We start from the raw sequence: 24,846 nt of genomic DNA, 5'->3' as shown, positions 1-24,846 counted from the left end.
CATCCTTTATAATAAAGGAAAGTTCCCCTGCAATCCCAGTGGAAAGAATAAGCTTAAATGAACAAAATTTAGCAATTCTGTTGACAAAGGCAGAATCCTTGAATAGACATTTTTTTCAAATGTGAGTTTGTCTGCCAAAATCTGATTACCTTTCATAATAAATAAATTTCTACCTAGCAGAAAGGGAGCTAAATAACAAAAATATGCCTTGCCCCCCACAGGTTTTCATGCAAAAATGTCGAACATCACAACTTCAAGAGTCTGATTTGAACACATGGAGCTTGAATAATAGCAGTGTGGGGATAACCAGCAAATGCTGAGCTAAGGTCCACCTTTGATCTGCTGAGCTTAGCCTTAAAAAGAATGACTTTTAAAAATCATCACTGTCATCACGCTGCTCTGCTGATTAGACTTTTCTGAGTGGTCCACAAACAGTTAGGAGTCAAATTAACAAACCAATCTCACCACCTGGATTTGGAAACTTCTGAATAATAGGGTCCAACCGATTCAACATCATCTGTCACTCCTCTTCATGTCAAAACCCTCCACTTCAGCCAGACCAGTGTGGCTGTCCCTTCACACAATATGATCATTCTCATGTCTGACAGCAGAGGGCGCTATCTATGGCTTGCAATGAGTAAACCCTAAACCCCTTTTTACTCCTGCTTTTGCATACCCAGATCCCACTCCATTTTTGTCTGACCACAGGGCCTGTGTGTTGCTTCCTTCTTGGAGCTCCTTTAATAGCATTGTTTTCTTCACTCCTTTGGCCATTTAATTAAATAACAATACAAGACCGCCAATATGGAAGTTTCATCTCCCTCAGAAGATTTTTTTCTGCATTGTTTTATTATGGCATTTTCAAATATATATAAAATTAGAGATAACTGTATAACAGAACCCCATTTAACCATCACCTACCACCAAACTTGTCAACACATGGCCAGTTTCCTGACTGGACTCTATATTCCCTAAAGAAAGGTATGAAATTGTTTTCATACTTGTTTGTTTTCTTCCAGAGCCTAGATTAGTACCAAGCATGTAGTAACAACTCAATAAATACTTGGTTATGGAAAGGAACTGAAATCCAATCCACTAAAGTTCTGAGCTGGCCCTTAAGTGTTCAGCTTACTTCATCCAATCAATTCTTGACAGACAAACCATAAAAATATTCAATTTTTTTAAAGAAATATTAGCAAATAATAATAAGGAAAAACTTCCTGAGATATTGCATGGAAGTGAAATAACTATAACCTTACTCTTATCCCATCACTTAATATTTAATCAGCAAATCAAATTTTCTTTTGAGACCGAGACTGAAAAATCATTATCAATAAACAAACAGACAATCTGATACATAAGAGAGGAACTGGAATTTACCTTTAGGGGACCTAACTCAATTCTACTAGCAACATGACCTTAAACAAGTCACTTATCCTCTCTCAGTCCTTATCTCTAAAATAAAAATAGTTCTCCTTTTCCTAATGACCTCAAAATGCTACTGTGAAGATGATTTTTTTTTTTAATTTGTCAAACTGCTTTCAAAATACAAAGCACCACATAAATATTAACACTGTCTTTATGGCACACCCGGTCCATTTTCAAAGAGGTTCTATAATCCACTTGGGGGCACAAAACATAAAACTCTCTGAAATACTACAAGCTAAATGTCTAAATAGCAATGTAAGCAATACAGATATAAGGAGAATTGAAGTGACTAACAAATGCTTCGTGGTAGAAGTGGGCATAATGTTGGGTCTTAAAGGATTAATAGAACCTGGGCGAGGCAAAGAAAGAAACAAAGGCATTTTAGAAGGTATATATATAGTATATAATATATATTATATAATACTTATATATAAGGTATACATATTATATATAAGGTACATAGTATATATATTTATATATTAAGGTATATATATATATATATATATATCATGTTTACATTCACATACACACGCAAAGTGCCCAAAGAACAATTAGAGCATCTTGCAGTTTGACTAAAGCAGAGGGTGCCTGTAAAAAAATAATGGTAAAGAGATTGGAGCAGTTGACTGAGGCTAAATTATGACGGACCTCAAATGAAGGCTAAACATTTTGACTTTAAAGGAAACACTGGCAAACTCTGAGGAGGTCAATATCAGCAAAACAGCATCCCCCCAAAAGTAACTGATTTATAATAGAACTGAAGGCAAGGGAAACAGGGAACTGTTACCATTAAGAGGGGACACAAGCAGAGCTGTGACTGAAGAGTAAGCAGTGAAAAGACTAAAGAAGAATATATATTTGGAACATTTCCAAGATGAGACCAAAAATGAGTAAATAGAATCCCTCTATAGAAATCTTTTTAGAAGTGTTGAAAGTCTTTCCTTGGATGACAAAGCTCCACATAACTAAAACCTGCCCATCTCATCCTAGAAAAGGTCTCCTTTGAGCACTCCTCCACCTGTCCTCTGTCCCTCCACGATGCCAATCTCCCCAAATTTAGGGCCTTCAATTAGCTGTTTGCTCTGTTTCTGCTGCATTTCCCTGATCTTTGTGTGCCTGGGTCCCTTTTGCCATTCAGCTCTCCAGGTGAAAATCACTTTCTCCAATAGTTTTTCCTGAACCACCTGGTCCAAGATCGTTTCCAGAACTCTAATTCTCACATTATTCTAATTTTTTAGCACTTATTGCATTCTGATATTTTGCTCATTTATTTATCTATCTGTTTCCCCCCCCACTCCCACCCCTAGAGTAGAACTCCTGGGAGAATAGGAACCTTGAGACTTATTCAGAACTGTATATCCCCAGCAGCCAGAATAGTGCTTGGCATAGATTAGGTTGCTTTGATAAATACTTGTGAAAGGGATAAATTAATGAGTCATTCATAGTGACATACAGAGAGAAAGTCAATGTTGTTGTTGCTATTCCGGGGCCCCTACCTTCTTCAGGCTTGGATATTCTACTCCCCTAACATGCTGTGACAGAATCCCAAATCTTTTCAATTCTATCTCTTTTTCACTTTGCTAGCTTTAGTTGGTAACTTTCATTTGTAAATAAGAGCTTTAAAGAGAATACTTTGAGGGCTTCCCTGGTGGTGGCACCGTGGTTGAGAGTCCACCTGCCGATGCAGGGGACACGGGTTCGTGCCCCAGTCTGGGAAGATCCCACATGCCGCGGAGCAGCTGGGCCGGTGAGCCATGGCCGCTGAGCCTGTGCGTCTGGAGCCTGTGCTATGCACCGGGAGAGGCCACAACAGTGAGAGGCCCGCGTACCGCAAAAAAAAAAAAAAAAAAAAAAGAATCCTTTGAGGCTTTCATTACCTCATAAAACACATGTATAATTAGTAGACTAGCTATCATCCCATATTGTAGGGACTGAAACTCAAAAGGTCACACAAAAGAGTCACTCAGTGAACAAGGACGTGATGATCAATGGACCTGGGATTGAACACAGACCAAAAGCCTTCTAATTTAAACCTTTACCCAATATATAAAATGACCTCAACTTTATTCTCTACCAACATAAAAAAATGAGACCATCTACTTCTACTTCTCATACAGCATATCACAAAACCTAATGTTATAGACATACTCAAAAAATAGTTATTTGGTTATGTATTTATTGGTTTGCTTGTAACTACCCCTCCCCAAAGGAAGTGGGTGGATAATACGAGGGGAAAACATAAAAGAAAAAGAAAACGAACAGAAACCAAAACAAAAACAGGACAGAAATTCACTCTGATATTTATGGGGCTAAACTGACTTCATTCTTTCTTAAGTTTAACATACTGAATTTCACAACCAAACCAAAAGTGTCCTTTAATAAATACTAACCCAGAGAATCGCTGTATCTGTTCCCAGGCATTATATTTGTGCTGCTTTTGCAAAACTCCAGGATCTAAAGATGTTTAAGTTTGAACCAATCTTTGATCTCTAGGTGCTAGAAATTTTCCATTCTTTATTACTTTATTGAATTATTACTTGGTATAAATTTATGACTATACACCTTATTTTTTTATCTTTGACAATATTTTATTAAATACATGGAATAACTGGGCCTGTGAGCCATAACTACTGAGCCTGCACGTCTGGAGCCTGTGGTCCGCAACAAGAGAGGCCCCGATAGTGAGAGGCCCGTGCACCGCGATGAAGAGTGGCCCCCGCTTGCCACAACTAGAGAAAGCCCTCGCACAGAAACGGAGACCCAGCACAGCCCTAAATATATAAATAAATTTTAAAAAAATTAAAATTCCTCTAATTAAGTTAACTCAGTCAATAAATGTATTTGTTTATAATCTGGGTGTCCAGTTATATAGATGTTTTTAAAATATAAGAATGTAAATATAATGTATACACCTTATTTTTAAGCATAAAATGAGAATTGATTTACTGCTTCCAGAAAGCTGAGAAGAATGATTTTTTTCAAAGATCATTCAAAGAATATTAAGGATCTAAATCTCATCAGGGAATTCCAGTGGTGTGCGCAGTGGTTATTTATGTAACTAAATGCAGAAATAACATGTAGCAGCTAGCTTTATAATGACAGCTTTAAAAATACCTTTTGAAAATCAAAACAGCTAAAATTAACCATAATGTCCACTAGATTACATAAGTGGATGTTTTAATTTACAGTGTCCAAAGTTTGCTTTCCTTTAAATTCCAACTTTTATTACTAACAAGAGAAGAATCAAAAGGAATAGTAAACTAGATACGAAGTACAAATATGTCTGACATTTCCTTTATATTTCCTCCCTACCATACTCTTTCAATTGAAAAGCTTATGCTAAAATAGATAATTACAACCTTTCCTTTTTCCATTATGTTCTAAGAATGGAAACTGAAATCACCACAGCAGAAAAGTTAAATTTAAGATAAAAACATAATGTCACCCAGCTTAGTTTTGTTTTTCCCTTGAGGAAGCGATATTCTGTTACAACCTAAAATAAAGAAAAATCAGTCTTTGACATGGAAATGGACAAAGAGATTGCATAGAAATTCAGATTGTACAGAAAATTAAAAGCCCCTGGGGGGGGGGGGAATTCCAATTAACCATCAAAGTCAGCAGACAAAAATCACTGAACAAGGAATTGATTTTAAATTGTTATCTATATTTTTCTCATTGATATGGTATTGCATTAATAAATGGTACAGCATTGTCAGATTAAACGGATTAGAAGGAAATGGTTCTTACATTTTTGTGTGTTTGGCTAGGAATCCTACCCCAGTAGTATACATTTTTTTTCCATCTTGGTATATGAAGACCAGCCCATTAATGTATGTAATTAATGGATACTGAGGTATGGAAAACAAGGAATCAGTAGTGTGTTAATTTGGATTCAACAAGCTGGGCTGAACGCAAGTGAGTGAGCATGCAAGGTACGGGCATCTCTTCCACCCTTTGGAGCATCTGTCTTCCCCAGTCCCCTTGGATGAAATAAACTCCTAAGAAAAAGTCATAGGCTGAACAAACACTGCCTAACTCTGCTTACTGCTCATTATTTTTCAATCTGCTATTAAAAGGGAAGTGCATTAATTTCATGGAAATATTTCTCAAAAGAATTAGTGAAGGGGGTCTTCCCTGGTGGCAGAGTGGTTGAGAGTCTGCCTGCCGATTCAGGGGTGAAAAAAAAAAAAAAAAAAAAAAAAAGAATTAGTGAAGGGACACTTGACAGCTCCTGCTACACTAAATGAAAACAGGTATGATTTAGTAGAATAACAACAGACTTCTGTCATCTGCTTGCAATAATTACTGTGTTAACAGGACTCTTTTTTTCATTTGTTTACATTTGTTTACACATTGTAAGTCTCATCAATGAATCACTGCAAACAGAGTCCAAAGGAACTTTTGTTTTATAATAAAAGCAAATCACCGTCGGGAAACAGAGAGAAGTCATCCTCATAGGATGATAAGTTTTAAGAAAACAATGACTATAATAACGTGAAAGTTTTTTCAATCCTATTTGGAGTACTTTAAATGAAACAAATAAGGAAACATTAAGAGTAAAAATGAGCAGCAAAAAGCTGCTTTGTTAACAGCCTATCAAACAGAAGGTATGGTGCCAGTGTAAAAATGAGCCAAAATGCCCATGTTAGGCAATTACTGTTACCAGAACTAAAATAAACCTATTTAGTTGTGAAGTTAGTTAACTTCAGATGTCACTGATATGGCTAAATTCCAAAATTTTAAAAGCAAGGTTAAATTAGTCAAGAGGAAAAGGGGAATAATTTCAACCACTTAATAACCAGCAACTTGGTCCATGTATGAAGATAAGAAACATTCACTTAGCACTTGATCAAATATTAAAACAAAGTAAAGATGACATATATGGAAGTATCCAGTTCAGTGTCTTATGCATGGTAGACACTCAACAAATTATCCTTCCTTCCTTTCTTTCTACTCCCTTCAGTCATTGACTCATTCTATTACAGTCCTATTTACATTTTCAGGTATATAGCTTTGTCTTCTCCCTGCAAATGGACTGAAAAATATTAATTGTTTCATTCACAGATAGATACGTATACTTTTAATTCTGCCATATGTCTCACATGTGCTATCTACAAATGTGTTGAGAGGTGGGATTGACTGAAAGGTCAACAAAGATGTGACATGATCTATTAGGATGCTTTGGGCTGCATAGGAGAATACTCAACTAAAAGTTGCTTTGAAAGTTATTATTGTTTGTTATTGTTGCTGGTGTTATTATTTTGTCTGAGAGTAGAACCCTGGCTCCTTCCATACTTTCCTCTGTTACCCTCAGTTATCTTCTTCCTCAGAGTTACAAAATAACTGCAGTAGTGCCAAGCATCATGTTCTCATGCAATAACATGTATCTCTTTTTTAATTAGGGAATAACACCTTTCCCAGAAGTCTCCCAGCTGACTTTCCATCATAACTCATTGGCCAGAGCTGGTCACATGACCACTGCTACCTGCAAAGTAAGTTGGGAAAGTAAGTAAGGTGGGAGGGTACCTAGCCAACGTGGAAAGGAGTAGAATGACTATTCAACAGGAAATTAATAATATCTGCAATATTGTCATACAAGATAATGAGCCAGAGTCATTTATAATGGTTACAAATGAAGTTACAGCTGTAAGATATACCTAGTGGTATGCACTGAATTGTGTCCGCTCCCACCAAATTCATGTGTTGAAGTCCTAATCACCAATGTGACTGTATTTGGAGACTGGGCCTGTAGGGGGTAATTAAGGTTAAGTGAGGTCAAAAGCATGGGACCCTAAACCAATAGGCCTGGTGCCCTTATAAGAAAAGGATGAGACACCAGAGCTCTCTCTGTTCATTATGTGAGGACACAGGGAGAAGGTGGCCTTCTGCAAGCCAGAAAGAGAGCTCTCGCCAGGAAACAAACAGACCAACTCTTTGATCTTTGGCCTTCACACCATGAGAGAAATAAATTTCTGTTGTTTAAGCCACTCAGTCTATAGTATTTTGTTATGGCAGCTCAAGCAGACTAGGAAAGAAAATCCATCTACAAAAGAAAAATCTTGCCACCCTCCTCTCTTCAGTGGGGCTCTACATGGTTGGATGAAGAGCAGTAAAAATTGGGAGCATTCCAAGAGCTATGGCACAGGAGTGATATCCTCTTTCCTCACTCTGCATGGATGGTTCATGAGCATGCTGTAACTTCAGCTCCATCCTTCGAGATCCATCTTTTAGAGACTTTTTATTTAAGTAAACAGTCATTTGGTTTAAGTCCCAATCTTCTTGGAGCCAAAGCAGTAGTATCTCTGGAGTGTAACAAACATTCCATTGCCAAAATATCAGTGCAATGCATGTTAACATAAACTTTTAAAAAGGAGGCAAAAACAAAAGACCCCATGCTTGTCCAGTTCTTACATTTTTTTAAACCAGTGAAAAATGTTAAGAAGAAAATGGGTGGCAAAAGTTCAGCATTTATTTCTCAGTGAATTAGGAGGTGAAGAAAAAAAAAAAAAAGGCATATTCAGCTATATTATCACTTTCCAATTTCAGGCCAAACCCCTGTAGTTTTCATCACGCAACGTTTTTGTGATTAATGATGTGCACCCAGTTAATGGAAACCAGCAGATTAGGTTTCCACTAATAGTTTTGGAAGTTATGTCTGCCTGCCTCATTTGGTAACAACCTCACTGTTCAGTAAGAAACTAATGGATTTAATCCAAGAGCAGAATTTTAGTTTTACACATACAAGACAGGTCAGATTTCCAGAGTGGAGAAAATAACACTTTTAGAGGTATGCTGATCTTCAGCTGAAATTTAACACTGAGATAATAACTCATAATGTTTGGGTTGCTGTTTTTCTTTTGACTTCTGTTTAGAGCAATTAAAAAATTACAATACTTACTTAAGGCCTATAAAAACAGGAAGAATTAGCAACTTGTAACCATGGCAAATAAAATACATGTAATATGATACTTTCTATAATTAGTATACTGAGCTAAAAAGACATCTATTGCTTCTGAAGACACAGGTGAGAAACAGTTCCTTATATATTAGTTGTATCACTGCAATGCTTATGTCATAAATGCAATTTACATTTGCTTGTTGTGTTTCACTATAGAAAGTGTCCATTCCAAATAATGGTGGTTTAACAAAAACAATGAGGTACGGAGGAAAGCAAACTAATCTAGGAATAGAGAAATCAAGCAACAAGAATTATAGTCCCACTTCTGCCTCAAATTACTTTGGAAACAAGTCTTTTGTTTTCATTTTCCCCACTACATTTTAGATCTGCCCCTCTTAAGTCATTTAATAATGCTACATTGTTTCAAAGTTTTATCTACATATATCTCACCTTCCCATCTGGACTAGGCTCCTTAAAGGCAGACCCTACATCTGATTTACATTTTTATCTTCTACAGGGCCAAGCTAGACTGTAAGCTTCAAGAGAAGAAGAACTTTACCTGTATATCCCCAGAGGTTAGCATGGTGTGACCTCATGCTAATAATGTGCCAAAAAATCAGATGTTTTAATAAACAAAAAACCTAAGAAAAAGAGAGTAGGGATGGGGAGGAATGAATAGGTGGAACACACAAGACTTTTAGGGCAGTAAAAATACTCTGATTCTGTAATGATGAATACATGTCATTATACATTTGTCTAAACTCTTAGAATGTACAACACCAAGAGTGAACCCTAAAATTAACTACAGACTTTGAGTGATTATGATGTGTCAATATAGGTTCATCTATTGTACCAAATAGAGGTTCTTCTGTTGTACCTCTCTGGTGGGAGATGTTGATAATGGGGGCAGCTATACATGTGTGGGAACTGGGGGTATATGGGGAAATCTCTGTACCTTCCTCTCGAATTTGCTGTGAACCTAAAACCGCTCTAAAAAAAAACTGTGTTCAAAAAGAAAAGAATAGTATGCTTTCACAATAGAAGAAAATGCTGAGCACTTATTAAATCCAATAGAGTTCACAATCTTTTTGTTTACTCATCATAATGTCAACCTAATTTATGGTAAACCTCTGCTATGTGTCAGATACTTTTCTAAACACTGTGTATTAATTCAGTACTTAGAACAACCCAGTGAGGTAGGTACTGTTGTGATCCTCATTTTTCAGATGAGGAAACTGCAGTCAAAGAGATTCAGGAATATTCCCAAGGCTGCACATCCACTAAATAGTAGAGTCAACATTTGCCCAGGAATGGCTGGTCCCAGAGACAAGGACCCTTATCCTGATCTTCCAGGTAACCAAAATTCATTATTCAGAAAATCATTTTTGCCTTCATTTCACAATTTCATGTATTTTTTTTTCAAATCAGAGGTTAAGTTTCTTGGGGTTAAAAATTGGCATCTCCTCATTATTGAATAGTCCACAGCTTAAGTAATTAAATTACCACATCAATCTTCTCTTTAGTCATCTGCTAAGATGGAATCTCTGGGAAGGGTAAATCACACCAAAGGTGTGCTATATCTTTTTCAGATATTTAGTTCAACAGGAAAATGGAAAAGAGAAGAGCTACTTGTAAGGAGTATTTTGTTTTCACTCCCAGGATCACGGTTTTTATACAAAAGTTATCCTATACTAATTAAAGGTAGGAGCTCTCTCAGCCTATTTTCTTTTTGATTGCTTCTGTTGTTATTGCTAAAGTTGGGTGAAAAGGGGTTGTACCAAAGGGGTGGTCAGATAAGGAATGGCTCAAGCAAAGAAGAGAAAGGAGTCTTCACTAGACACACAAAAGAAAACTGAGAGGTTAAAGAACAGGTTTGAAGAGTGTAAGATCTCTGGAGAAGAGAAGCTGAGTAAACTGTGGAACCAAGGAGAACAATTTCTATGAATAGCATAACTATTTAATCTAGAGTCTGAGACCATTAAAAATATGCAGTGTTTCTTTAAGAATGAAAGAGTAGGCTTATAACATGGCACATTGCAATGGCTATATTCTAATTTTTTAAAATCCATAAAAAGTCTGCATTAAGCAATAGTCAAAAGTTTTTCATGCTGTTTCCTAATAGCAAAAATGCTACATTAATATAGTTGTTTCTAATTAACTGATATACAGATATCACTAGGTAGCTAAATGACAAAATCGATGAAAACATCAATCAAGTAATTTATTGAGCACTAAGCACATGAATAAAAAATATTCTGCTCTGTTCTTTGCTCTCATTGATTGCTAAGTTTTGCAAGTTAGGGAAAAGGATGTGGAAGCAAAGTAATCACTTAAGAAATGACCTATTGCTCAAATTTCAGTCTGCAACAAAGAGACATTTACCCACAGGTTCTATGTATTTAGCAATCATTTTCTCTAACAAAAGATTTCCAAAATGATCTCACTAGCCAGGCTGAAACTTGCACAGGTTCCTTTTGCACTGTTTGCTTTAAAATACCACAGGTACAAGTAACCTAGGCAGCTTTGTCATGCAAAATGAGACTGAACAAAGAAGCGTTCATCCAGCTCTTGGTACTATAACTCAACATTAAAATTAACATTCCAGGGCTTCCCTGGTGGCGCAGTGGTTGGGAGTCCGCCTGCCGATGCAGGGGACTTTTTTTAAAAAAAAAAAAAAAAAATTAAAAAAAAAAAAAAAATTAACATTCCAGAAATCTGTGCCATAAGAAAATGTTATTGGGGAGGTGAGGGAGGGATGGACTGGGAGTCCGAGGTTAGCAGATGCAAACTATTACATGTAGAATGGATAAACAAGGTTCTAATGCATAGCACAGGGAACTATATTCAATATCCTGTGACAAACAATAATGGAAAAGAATATAAAAAAGAATGTATATATGTATATATAACTGGATCACTTTGCTGTACAGCAGAAATTAACACAACATTGTAAATCAACTATACTTCAATAAAAAATAATAAAATAGAAACTACAATTTGGTAAAAAAAAGAGAAAATGTTATTAATATCAGTAATTCAAAGATAGATCTTAGCAAAAAAATAGGAAAAAGTAATTACATGCATGCCATTTCTTAGTTACAAAGGATCAGCCGTATGATACCACAGATACATTATTTTCTGGATTTATCAAAATCTACTTCTATAGGTTTTATTTTCAAAGACGCAACCAACAATTTGATTCTTTAATGTACCATCTATGCAGGTAGCAAACAACCAACAGGGTTGAATATATGCAACCTTACTCCAGAACCCAAATTTTTAATAATTTTGCTAGATTTGTTATCTGAGCTTTAATTTAGTCTAAGGAGGCTGAATCTGTGGACAGTTTTATTTTGCTGAATCAGAGCTTTTTCTTTTTAGTGTTATGTTAAGCTCCAATAGCAGATTCTAAAGAAATCAATATGATGATAATGTGCTGTAAGGGTGACCCAGCAATGACAGTTATCAATCCACTGTTGTCATAGATGCGCCCGTTAATCTTGCTTCAGTGCTTTAGCATTAGTTTCACACACCTCCACCCACTCACCTACCACATAAGCAGCCCGCCCAGAGCTATGCACCCTGAAGAAGCAGATGGCTCTCCAGGACTGAAGAGAAACATCTTTCTGTTCAGGAATAATGGAATCAACTAGTACCTAATAAAAATCCATTGAAATCTTCATAGACACATAACCCTCAATGGAGAACCTTACCTGTATGAAGTAAGAGACTTTTAATAAAATAAAAAATCAACTCAAAACAAAGCAATTAAAAGAATGCATTGATTTCCTCTCCCCTCTTCCCAGGAATAAAGATAAGCCTAACATGCTTTTTTAAAAAGCAGAAATAACACTATTAGCTTATAAATTACTCACCGACAATAATAAAAAATATACCTTTACATAAACTCATTCCCATTAGGTTCTATAATAAGCTACGAACAGGCAAATCTTTTAAAAGTTTAAATTTCAAGATCTAACACAGAAGTGAACTTTCAGAAGAGGTAACTTTCTGTTACCAGGTCCTGAACCTTACAATGAAGATTACTGAACAACTTTCCAAACTGGTAAGTGGACTTCTTTGGTTCAACCATATAAACTCTGTCACACAAATCACAACGTAGGTATTGACACTATTCATTGTATGGTTTACTCATAATTAAATCAAACGTTTCTGGGAGGGGAAAAGATCCAAAGACATGTGGACAACTTTTTTTGTTGCTTATTTTTTTTTATAGTTGGGGCTGGAGAAGCCATGATAGGCCATGTAAGGGAGACTTATGAGTAATAATAAGTAATTAGAGGCAGTCAAGTGGCAGTGGGATGGCATGAAGCATTCACTTCATCACTAGAATGAAGACTCTAAACTCTTACTGAAATTCTTTAGTGCTACCTTTAAGTCAATTCTTGTGTCCCCCACTCAATTCTTGGTGACGTTTTGTTTGCCTATTTTTATACTCCATGTAATTGACAAAAATATTTTAAAATTACTGAAAATGCCTCCCCCTTAGATAACATATTTCATGAAACACTATTTCATGTTTATTTTTCAAATGTTATCTTCAAGAAGCCAGTAAACCAATCCAGTCTGAATCGTACACTCAACTCAAAAAGCCTATTTCTTCCTGAACAGAGACATAGAAATATATCTGTCAATAAGCAGCTCTTTGCCAAACAACCAACACATTTTGTACCTAAACTACATTTTTCCATATGTTGAAATATTTTCCCTACTTTGAAGATTTTGTGCCAATGTAGTCAAACATTTCCTCAAGCATAGCACTGGAGGAGAGCTAAAGAAACAATCTCTCATTCCTATGGGGCCAGTATTTACCTCTAAGTATTACATACACAGTGAGATCCAATGACATCAAAGCATGAACCAGAAAAGAACAGTTGATTACCTGATATTCATTGGGCCAAAAGGTGCTCACTGCTAGCTCAGCTCGAAGCCAGTCTCTACCCGTGAATCCAGTCACATTCCATATTGGATTGGCAAGAGGTCCTTTATTCACCCTAACCAATATGTTCAAAGTGCCAGGATTCAACCCTTTCTGGCTGTATAATAGGTAGCTAAAGTCGATACAGTGAGTGTCGTTCTCCTTCATTGTAGGCAGCTGAAGTCTGGCTTTTTCTCCAGGGTCATGATCTGAAGAATCCACTATCATATAGGAACCTGAAATGACATTACATAAAATAAAGCTAGATAGCTATATAAGCAAAAGGGGAACTATAATAATAGAAAGAAAGCTAAAATACTAATCTATTCTGAGTATTAAATTTAATTTTAAAAGACTATCTTCCAGAACAGAGGTATAAAAAGGTATCAAACAAGTAGGTAGATGAATTGAATTTATAGTGGGTAACAGACATTGTTCAAAGTACATAACATGTACAAATTCATTTACTCTTCACAACATGTTATTATTCCTATTTTACAAATTAGGAAATTGAGGCACAATTAGTAACTTATTCTAAGTCAAACAGACCATGTAGAGCCTGGTTCAAGTCCAGATCCCACTCTAAATAATCTCTAGTCTTGCTAAACAAAGGTCTTTTATCAAACAAACAAAATAAATAAGCAAACAAAAGAAATATGTTATTGGCCTGGTTTACATAGGGAGTGTATTTTTCCTTTTCCCCATTCATAATACTAATGTAGAGAGGGGCTAAGAGTGCAGGCACTGGAATCATTTCTGATTTCAGATCCCAAGATTATCATTTATGCAAGTTGTGTGACCTTCTGCAATGTACTAGAACTCTGGACTTGTTCGGGGAATATGGATACTTTGCAGTGTAAGTGTGAGGACTGAAGTTTAACATGCCAAAACTTTTAGAGCTGAGACTCTGACACACAGTAGATTCACCTACTTGAACTCTCCTCCACTAACCTGTCAGCTAATCACCATTGCTATTGTCCCCAATTCTGTAATAGTCCCTAAGCTCTTCTAGAGCTGCAAGAAATCTGGTTTGAAAATCACTAATCTACTCCACTACCTTTGGCTTAAACATTCATTGGTAATCTATCATGAGGAGGCAAAGAACATAAAGTCTCAACCTCCCAATTCCTCATAGTTCCACCCCCAAACACACACTCCTTGCATGACAGGCAAAGTCATATAGTGCTAAGTATACATTAGCTGCTGATATTAGTCCTAGGACCTCTTCAGAAAAACAACCAATTTTTCTCATGTCCCTTTGGATTTTAACAAAGACATGTATCACAAAAATGTAACTATTTACATTTTAAGTAGTGACACCCATTTATCACACTTAAGGTAGAACACAAATTTTATTGTAAAATATCTTTCCCCAGGGTGTAATTTTAACCAAAATGTATTAGATGTAGTGTTACAGAAGCCAGTGTTACAGAACCAAGTGTTACACTTGGACCTCTCTTACGGATGAACTTGAAGAATTTTAATCAACCCTCTGTGTCTCCTCCTTAAAACACAGTAACTGTTGCCATGACACACTAAATACTCATTGACTACCCATCTAACTAGTTCAATTAACCCCCAATAGCAAGTTCAAATCACAGCAGATAAGAGGGCTTCAACTACTCAAGAAACCGAAATTTTAAATTTTACTAATTCCTGGTCAGTGGTACTTTACGGTTCAGAACTTTTGTGAAGATTTCATGTGATAACACTGTCAGTTACCAAGCCAAGTACAGAATAAACTTACTATAGGGATAGTAATTGACATTACTTTCACTTCCTTTTTCCCAGTACTCATCTTCTCTTGTAACCTGGAATTCTTTTCTTTTCTCCTTTGTTCTCCCCTGATTCTCGCAGATTGCACATTTACAGAATAAAATGGCCATGTATATTTTGAAGAAATTATGTCTTTCTCTTTTAAATAGGATATCCTGGATCCCAGCACAATTTATAGAAGCAGGATGTTTCTGTTCTTGGTTATACTCACATTCTGAAGTCCATGGCTGAAATGCAGAGATGTCATTCATATTTACCACAGCAGAACAGATCAATTATGGTTATGGCTTTTAAGTAGGACCAGCCCTGAGATCTTGGGTAAGTTACTTCGTGTTATTGGGCCTCAGCTTCTTCACAAACCTAGTGACCTGTTTCTCCACGCTATTACAACTTTTTTCACTGACATATTATGGTAGTAGTGGGTTTTAATTATTTTTATGTCTGCATCAATTATGGCTTCTGATTGTCAATTTTAAAGTAGTGCTCTCTAAATGATTTACAGGCTTTCAAATCGTTATTTTCTTCCATTGTAAAATAAACTTTGAAATAAAATGTTTTGTCTCACATTTTAATTATATAGTATGATATTTACCATTAAGACCATTTAGCAATTTTCAGCCAGTTGTACTTTTAAGCTACAATAATTTTCTTATTAAGAAAATGGGATCAGCAAAGTAAATTAATTTGTAGGAATTATCAATTTGATCATTAGAAAGACAAAAGCCACAAAATAAAACCTTGTCCAAACTATTTCAGCACTTCAAGGGCATTTGGTGCAAGTTAAGCAAAATTTTAGAAGTGCTGATATTTTATTTCTATAGAGTGTTTCTGCTAAATGGGCTTCTTTCAATGCAGCCTGACTATTGCTACATTTTCTGAGTGCTATGCAATAATATGTATTTATTTCACAGTTCCAGAAAGGAAGAAGCACCAGCATCAAAAAGCCGTCTAAATCCTTCTGCCATCTGACTTCAAAGAGTGGCAATTTACCCCCTAGGCACCATGGAAGTAGCTGCCTGTTTGACACAAGATTCCCTTCCATCATCCCAAACATAGAGAACACTATGCTATTCTTATCAACTTCTAAAAATTACTTCCACAGACTCCCAGAATAACTGGCTACCAACCAGAAGAGTCAAGCAAGTGTGTAATACGTACTTCCTTCATTCTTTTTGGTATAATTTAAGCTTATTTACTATTGTTTTGTTATCAGCTAACTAATCCCTTAGATTTCTGATGAGTTTAGTTCTATTCAGTTGTAATTTAGCTACCTCAAGGCTTAATAATGAAACATCTGTGTGCACACACATATAACGTGCTAATTTTAATCAATGTAACTTCTTTAGTGTGGCCTTACAAATATTCCTTACAGTCTCTCGAACAATAGAGTTCTCAAATATATCATTTAAGACAGAGGAGAAAAATGTAAATGGTTATAATTTTTTTAAAGTGTAACCCTCCTGTAAAGCAATTTGCCAATGAGAATCAAAAACCTTTATAAAAAGATATATGCCCTCTGGTCTGGCAATTCCAAATCTAAGAATGTACACTAGCAAAATAATCATGTATATGTACAAAGATATAGCCTAAAAAAGATGTCTATCTCGTCATTACACTGTTTAAAATAAAGAAAAGCAAAAGTATTTAAATGTCCAATAAGAGGCAGTTTGTAAAATTATGATAAAATAGTTTGATCAATAATTATGAAGTCATTAAAAATGATATTATTAAAACCATTTAATGGAAGATATAATATGTTAAGTAAAATATGCAGGTTATAAGATATTATACTCATTTATGAAAATATATATTTATACTAAAACGCATTTGTGTAGGTGTGTGGGTGTATTCACATATGTACACATAAATATGCATATGACTGGAAAAGAACAAAAAATACATAGCAAAATGTTAACTGCACTATCGGGGGGAAGCTGTACTTTGTCTTCTGTTTTCTTATTTTTGTTCACATATATTCACTGAATGTTCTACAATGAACATGCATTAGATTCGTATGCTAAAAAAACAAAAGACTACATGAATGCTATCTTACATCAGGAACATCAAATGAATAATGATAAATACTTAGGAAATAAACATAGGGTTGTTGTTTTTTTTGCCTTTTAAAAATAAATCCTAGTTGAATCCTACAGATTAACAGCAACTTGGCTTTCAAAAACACACAATACAAAAACCAGGAACTTCTCATTTCTTTCAGTTCATTAAAAAAGAGAGGCTTCAAGTACTTAGACTAAGTAGCAGTTTTTATTTAAAAGAAGACACAAAGAAAACAAGTCCCATATTCATAAACACCACAGTCTAATATCTAGATAAACAAATAATGCCCAATTGATTTTCTGTATTAATGAAAATTTTATCTTTAAGCTATACTTCTAGGAAAAACATAGTAACACAGACAATAGGATTAACTGCTAAGAAAATAATGAATGATAAATAGGTTTCCATACTTCTTCCTAAAACTCCTTTATTGTACATTACCAATATTTTTATTAAATCAGTTCTATTCAATATCCATTGAATTTTCCCTATAAAGTAAGCAGAGAGAAATTTCTACTTCTCTGCTTAGTACTGACCACACTCCATGATCTTGCCCCAAAGTACTTTTTCCACATTACCTCCCACTACTTCTCTTCACAAACCAGCCTCCCCAAACTGACAGAGCACTCACTATTTTCTCCACAAATCATGCCAGTTTTCTCCTCCAGAACAGGCTCATGCTTTTATAAGAAATCCTCCCCTCATCTCAGCCCCTAGCCAATTCTTACTCACTATTCTTCTTCAGCCCCAGCCCACCTTGACCTTTCCCTGCCTTCAATACACAGTTTCTGCCTTTCTGGTTCTATCCCTTCATTATACAATATAATGTTCTTATACAAATTTTAAATAATTTACATAGGAACATTTATCTCCCACAGAACAGTAATAATGTTCTCTTAGAAAGCATGTGATTCATTCAGAGTCCAATCAGAAGAGAGAAGTCACACAGTAAATGTAACAGTAAAAGTATAATATAAAGAATTATTAACTACAAGAGGGTAGAGGCTTTAAAAGTATAAAGAGCACTCTAAAGGTAACCACAATACCCAAGGCAGAAAAAAAAAATGTAGAAAAGGGAGTGAGGCTGCCTAGAATCAGATCCCCTTAGAAGGTGTGGTTGCAGCCCACTCGGTGGTGAAGACCTTTGCTGGGTCACTCAGTCTAGAGCTGGTCCACACCTGTAGGGTAAGCAGGAAATGCTCCCACATAGCAGGGTTTGGAGTGAGCTATGTGAATGCTGGGAGGACAGGACAAGGTAGTCACCAGGCCAGGGCTGGGGCTGCAAGCTCATGAGGCACTGCATGCAATGGGGACGTACAGCTACGCAGGACCAGCAAGAAGAAACAAAAATACAAAGTTCAGTCAAGAGTAAAAGCTCCAGGGACTTCCCTGGTGGTCCAGTAGTAAAGAATCCGCCTTCCAATGCAGGGGACGCAGGGGCCATCCCTGGGCAGAAAGCTAAGATCCCACATGCCACGGGGCAACCCATGTGACACGGCTGCTGAGCTCACGTGCCTCAACTAGAGAGCCCGCGTTCTGCAAACTACAGAGCCCACGTGCCACAACTAGAGAGAGAAAACCCAAACACCACTGCTAGAGAGAAGCTCGTGCACCGCAACGGAGAGCCGGCGTGCCACAACAAAAGACCTTGTGTGCTGCAACGAAGACCCAATGCAGCCGAAACATTTTTTTTAAAAAAAGAGGAAAAGCTCCTTCCCTCTAAAATGCCCCCTCAGCACCCTTTACTGACAAAGCTTAACATTGTGCTAGTTACAAAGGAGAAATGCTTAAAGGGTCAAGCTCCACTCTCATACAGCAGGTACTGCAGGGTAGATTTAGAGCAGCTTAGCAATGAACTGACATTGCATTAAACAACTCTGCATATAGTAGAGGTTCAATGAGAACTTCTTTGGTTAATTGAATGACTGAATGAGTGAGAAGGAGACAAACATTTTTCTTGAAATGTTTTTTGAAAAATGTTTTTTGAAAAATGTTTTTGAAATTTCTTAGTTTGAATTCCTCATATGGTCAATATTGATAGACAAGAACTCAAAGGAACAAAAGCTCTTTGATATTCTCAATATTTTTTAAGAGTGGAAAAGGGGTCTCCTAAAACTAAAATGTTTGAGAACCATTGCTCTAAGAGAAGGTTTTGTATATATACGAGTGGCTCTGACAAAAATGTTAACATTTGTTAATTCAGTTAATATTAACAGTAATAAAGCCCGTATATATAACCAAAATAAAATATTTTTATGAAAAATTACTACATTTTCCCAAAAAATATAGTATGGAGGCATATTTTTGCAAATCTCTTTAATGTATCACTTAATAGAAGATACCTAGATTCTCATTTTTACTTCTTCATTCAATCTGTTGTAATATTACACATTATGTAGCCTCTGAGAAATTCTACCATACACTCATGAGAAAATGAAAGGGAAAAAAGGAAAAGGAGTATCTTAGTGTTATTTTGCCAGTAGTTTTGACCTCACAGCTCCTCTGAAATGGTCTTGGGGACCCACAGTGGTCCCTGGACTACATATGAAGAATCACTATATTTTAATACGCACAATTCTCTTTAACTTCATGCTATAATGAGAACATTATCAGTGCACTTATTTATATTGAATCTACTTCCTCATTCAGTCACTGCATGGTTCAAAGATCTCTATAAAACAAAAGTCTTTACTGGGATGTTGGATGTCTGGAGAATAAAAATCAAAAAAACTGAATAGTTTTACACCAGTATTAATATAAAGGGTGTATTGATCAAGGTACATCAGGGAACAAACGAACACACACACACACATACACACACACACACACACACACACACAAAGAAAGAAAGAGGTTTATTGGACAGAACTGGCTTACGTGATTACAGAGGCTGAGAAGTACAGACCCAGGAAAGCCAATGGTATAGTTCAGTCCAAGTCCAAAGGCTAAGTAATATTCTACCTTAATAAGAAAAGCATTTTTGTGTGTTCTGAAGACCATGTTGAATAGCTACCAAAACACCAGCACACTGTGCAAAACAGTTAGTTCTTGGCCCTGAGTGAGATTTTCGCAGCAGAAACAAAGAACATGCCAGAAACACTAATGAACACTAATATAATTTCATGCCCAGCCAGCTTAAGAAGCCATAATCAGGACCGCTGGACAGAGAGACTAGTGACAACTGAAATAGCAATTTGGGTCCCAGTCCATCTGGGATGATTTTTTTCTTCATTGTAAAATTAATATCTCTAAGCATTTATGTGGCCATTACTAAACTGAAGGCAATGTCTTATTTTTCACAGTATTTTTCATCTTCTCGTTTCCTTTAATCAACTTTTTTCTCCTCACCCCAATTTTGCTTCATCTGATTAGGTGGCAACATGATATACCAAGTAAATAAAGCTAAGAACCTAGAAATCAGTTTGATTTTTCCCTTTCCCTCACTTTCTTCTTGTAATCCACTGGCAATTTCTATTGCCTCTAAACTGTCTCCTCAATCCATCCAACTTTTCTTCAACCTCACTAGTTTATCAAGTCCCTCTCACCTCTCAGGAGGACAGCTAGAAGAGGCTCCTAACAGGTTTCATGAATTCCACACCAGCAGCCCTACAGTAGTTTCCTACAGGCAGCGAGATTTTTTCAAAACATACAATCTTTTCTCATCTCCACACTGCAGTGAGAATTAAATCCAAACTCTTCAACCTCTCAGCTTCAGTATAATCTTGCCCCTGCCTTCCTCTCTCACATTGTCTCCTACCCCTTTCTGCTTTCACTCAACATGCTCCAGAAACAGTGGACTTCTTTCTGCCTTTTTAAGATCCAAGCTTATGTCTGAGTCAGTGTTTCTACACTGGATTTTCCTCCGCTTGGAGTACTCTCTCCTCAGCTGGCTTATTTTTATCATTCAGGTCTCATCTCAAATACCGTATGTTGGTGAAACATTCCTTGGTCTGTTAAGTAGTTCCTTCCAAGATTCTTTCTAACATGCCATTCTTTGTTATTGCCTTCATAGCACTTGCCATTTACCGAATCTAATTAATTTGTTTACCTGATTGAAAAACTCCACAAAAAGGTTGTACTTCATCTATCTTGTTCATTCAAAAATCTAGAACAATATCTGGAGCCTTCAGCACGGAGTGGAAGGCTTTTATCACAACATCTGACAACCATCTATTCAAGTTTCCTGCTCTGCATGTCTGTAGCATTTCTATAATGCTCTCTTATGTACCAAATATATCATATTGGTTGGTGCATCCCCCCAGCCCCAGTGCAATCTTTTCAAGATCAGAAACCTCTTTTTCCTCCTAGCACCTAACAGAGGAATTCTGCACATATAAACTCTTGGTGAACTCCGATAAAGGTGAGCAAAAATGAAGAATTTCAAAAATTGTAGCAGTGTTGTTTTTTCAAAGATAGAACAAAAAAGAAAAAAAAAATCATTGAATCAAATAACTTTAAACAATGTTCTAAAAGAAAAAAACAATGTTCTCAATGTTGACAGTTCCCCCCAGAGATTCCATTATTTTGGTAAGGTTGACACAGGTGCCCCTCACTTTTTTCATGGTCTATTATTATTTTCTTCAAACATTTACCTTCCATTATTTCTTAAGATAATGTCTTCTACTAGATTCACCCCCTACATTACAAAGTTTGTTTCTAAAGGACAGAATGAGGCACACATTTAGAAAAAGTAAATTCGTCCCCCAAACTCCAACACAAAAGGACAGAACTTGCAACTTCACAGGATTCTATTCCAACAACTTTACTCTCCCGAAAATGTCCTTTCAACTGCCTTGACAAAACATAAAACTTTTTCATCAACATTCTGCAGGAATAAAATTTCTCTTAATCCCTGAGTAAGGGCTTTGTTCTAGGTAGCCAACTTACATTTGAAAATAAAACGTATTTTATTTTCAAGAACAGCATCTGAAACTTTCAGAAAACACAAAACTGTAAGAAGAAGGTTTCAGGTAAAATGGCACAACATTTCTCCTTCTTGGGAGACTAGTCACCTCAGGAAGTTTACCTGCTACACATTAAGATCTAGGAACGAGGGACTTCCCTGGTGGCACAGTGGTTAAGAATCTGCCTGCCAAAGCAGGGGACATGGGTTTGAGCCCTGATTCAGGAAGATCCCACATGCCACGGAGCAACTAAGCCCATGTGCCACAACTACTGAGCCTGCAATCTGGAGCCTGTGAGCCACAGCTACTGAGCCCGCGTGCCACAACTACTGAAGGCCGTGCTCTCAAGAGAGAAGAAGCCACCATAATAAGAAGCCCGCACACCGCAACGAAGAGTAGCCCCTGCTCGCCGCAACTGGAGAAAGCCCGTGTACAGCAATGAAGACCGAACACAGCCATAAATAAATAAATAAATTTATATTTTAAAAAAAAAAAAAAAAGATCTAGGAACTGGGCCAAACATTGTGCTACAGTTTAACCTCCTTCCCCTACAACATCTTAGAAAGCAAAAACATGAACCTAATTGGCCCTTACTTTGACTACCTGAATTTTCATTTTCACCTGTATGACACAGAAAATCTGTGCAACCTATTATCAAAAAGACCTATTATTAATAATCACCCACCCTCTCTTAAAGAGAGGCTAATTTTATAACGTGCTGTGCTTTTCTCATCAGGATCTTTTAGGACTCCAGTTTTCCCTACTCCTTAACCATCTGTTGAACTCCCTAGCTTGGGCAAATAATTAAACCTTTCTCTGTCTTGGTTTCTTTATCTTGGAATGCCTAAACGCCTTAGGTCTGCTGTCAGGACTAAATGAGACTGTCTGTATGATGTGCTAAAACACACTGATTAGGCGGGTCCTTAATACGTGTTCCTTTGTCATATTCATTCCTTTCTCTATCAAATAGTACAGAGAATAAAACTGGAAAATGTATGAAAAGAACATTTTCAAAGGTGAAAAATGAGATAACAATGTTAAAGAATAGTAAACTTTAAAACTTCCAATACAGAGGCACTCAAACCTTTCTCAACCCTTCCCTTCAAGATTCTACCTAACTCCTTTCAACCCATGTGAATCATCCCTCCTTCCCATCTCCTTCTTGCCTATTTCTTTCTAACTCTACCCTTTTCACTTTTTATCTTTAAAATCTGATATAAATACACACTGGAAACACACACACACATAACGTTACCAACATCTATAAAACTCATAAATCTAAGTTGAAGATCTTTGTTCTAAGATTTCTCTGATTTCTGAAATCTTGGCACTCCACCTCCATGGCTCTCCAAACTGTGTAGCTTTTGTGTTATGTGGTACTGAAATGTTTTGAGAAGCAGTTGCTAAAATGAAAAGCAACTTCAGAGAGAATAATCAGATGTTGCATTACCCCAAAAGGCAAGAGAGTCTTTATTCCGTAGCCAATTTTGTAATCATCACTTGCCTTTTCAAAGGAACCAAGACTGAAAAGAACACTGAAAGGTATGAGAAGATAGTATAGGCTGCGGTCTCTGGAAACTGCCTAAAGACTAAATATCACATTAACAATTCCAGCCTGTTGTCTGGATATAGCTTAATTCTGTTAATAATGAAAGACCAGAACTTAAGGTCCGTCCGGAATGAACGTACAGTATTTACTTATTTCCATATAAATGGATATTCCCAAAAACAAAATACCCTACTTAGCAGTCACAGTCTGTCTAAGGGTACCAAAAATCTATTTTAAAATGTTAATATACCATATACCAGAAGAATAAGACTTTATTTTGACTTAAAATTAGTAACAAGAGTCAACAACTACTGAATAAGGAAATGGCAAGCAATGCTCAATCAGAGAACAACTCGGCTTGAGCAAAATTTCTCAGCTGAGTTCTCAGGTTCAAGGATAATCAGGCTACAAGAATTCAACTGGCAACCAAGGAAGTTGCTTCTTTTAGTAAACCCTAAAGTTCCAAATTACAATAGAAGACACTTTATAAAGGATGTGAAAGGAAGGAATAACATTCATTCCACTCTCACCCAAAGGAAATCATATTCCCATCTATGAAAAGGTTAAGAATTCAGGCTCTGAAGTCAGAGACCTGATTCTGCAGCCTGGCTCTGACACCACTCACCCCAGCCATCCACCTCTCCGCTACCATTTTATTGATGAAAATCAGTCCCAAAAAAGATAAATGCCATAGATACAATAAAAATACTGTTTGAGAGGATTGTTATGGGGATTACAGAAATAGGAACTATCAAAGTAAAAACATATTTTTACTTTTTTATTTACAATGTATTATTTAAACAGAAAATCTGCCTGCTTGTTTTTGAAAACAGTGCCTGCCTTAGGAGGCATAAGACAAAGTGTAAAACAAGCAAAAGGGAATGAGAACACAGAACATGAGAGAAAAGTGAGAAATCGAATATAGAGAAATAAAGAAAAGAGTCCACGTGAGGTGAGAAAAAGAGAAGAAAGAAGTGCTTACGCTTTAAATGTAAAATTTGGAAAGACAAGAGAAAAGAGGCACGAACGCAGTGGTAGAAAAAACTAGGGTTACATTTATTTTCTGTCTTCCCAAGGCACTTCATAAACCATCCAAATATGATAAAAGAAACTGAAGTTCCAGGGAACAAAAAAGCAAAAGAGAATGATAGCATCACCTCAAATGCAGAGATTGTTGCTTTCGGTCACAAGACGATTAGTCTTCTATAATTCAAGGATGTGATATAAAATTTTTTGAAACTACAAGGCCCTTTTGAAGTCTCCTGAGCCTACATTAATTTAAGATAGCTCTAGT

At 36.4% G+C, this 24,846-nt stretch overlaps 1 protein-coding gene across 2 annotated transcripts in view; it reads right to left on the bottom strand.

The window, feature by feature from the left end:
* PTPRK (protein tyrosine phosphatase receptor type K) overlaps nt 1-24,846 on the bottom strand; it is a 564,516-nt gene that overhangs the window by 341,664 nt on the left and 198,006 nt on the right. For both annotated transcript variants that reach the window (XM_024759084.1, XM_024759085.1), the window contains exon 3: nt 13,230-13,501. In XM_024759084.1, the coding sequence (XP_024614852.1) occupies nt 13,230-13,501 (272 nt within the window). The remainder of the gene's footprint in view (nt 1-13,229; nt 13,502-24,846) is intronic.

Source organism: Neophocaena asiaeorientalis, unplaced genomic scaffold (assembly GCF_003031525.2).
Source record: "Neophocaena asiaeorientalis asiaeorientalis breed wild unplaced genomic scaffold, Neophocaena_asiaeorientalis_V1.1 scaffold5, whole genome shotgun sequence".
Lineage (NCBI taxonomy): Eukaryota > Metazoa > Chordata > Mammalia > Artiodactyla > Phocoenidae > Neophocaena > Neophocaena asiaeorientalis.
This window is presented reverse-complemented; position numbering and strand designations above follow the sequence as displayed.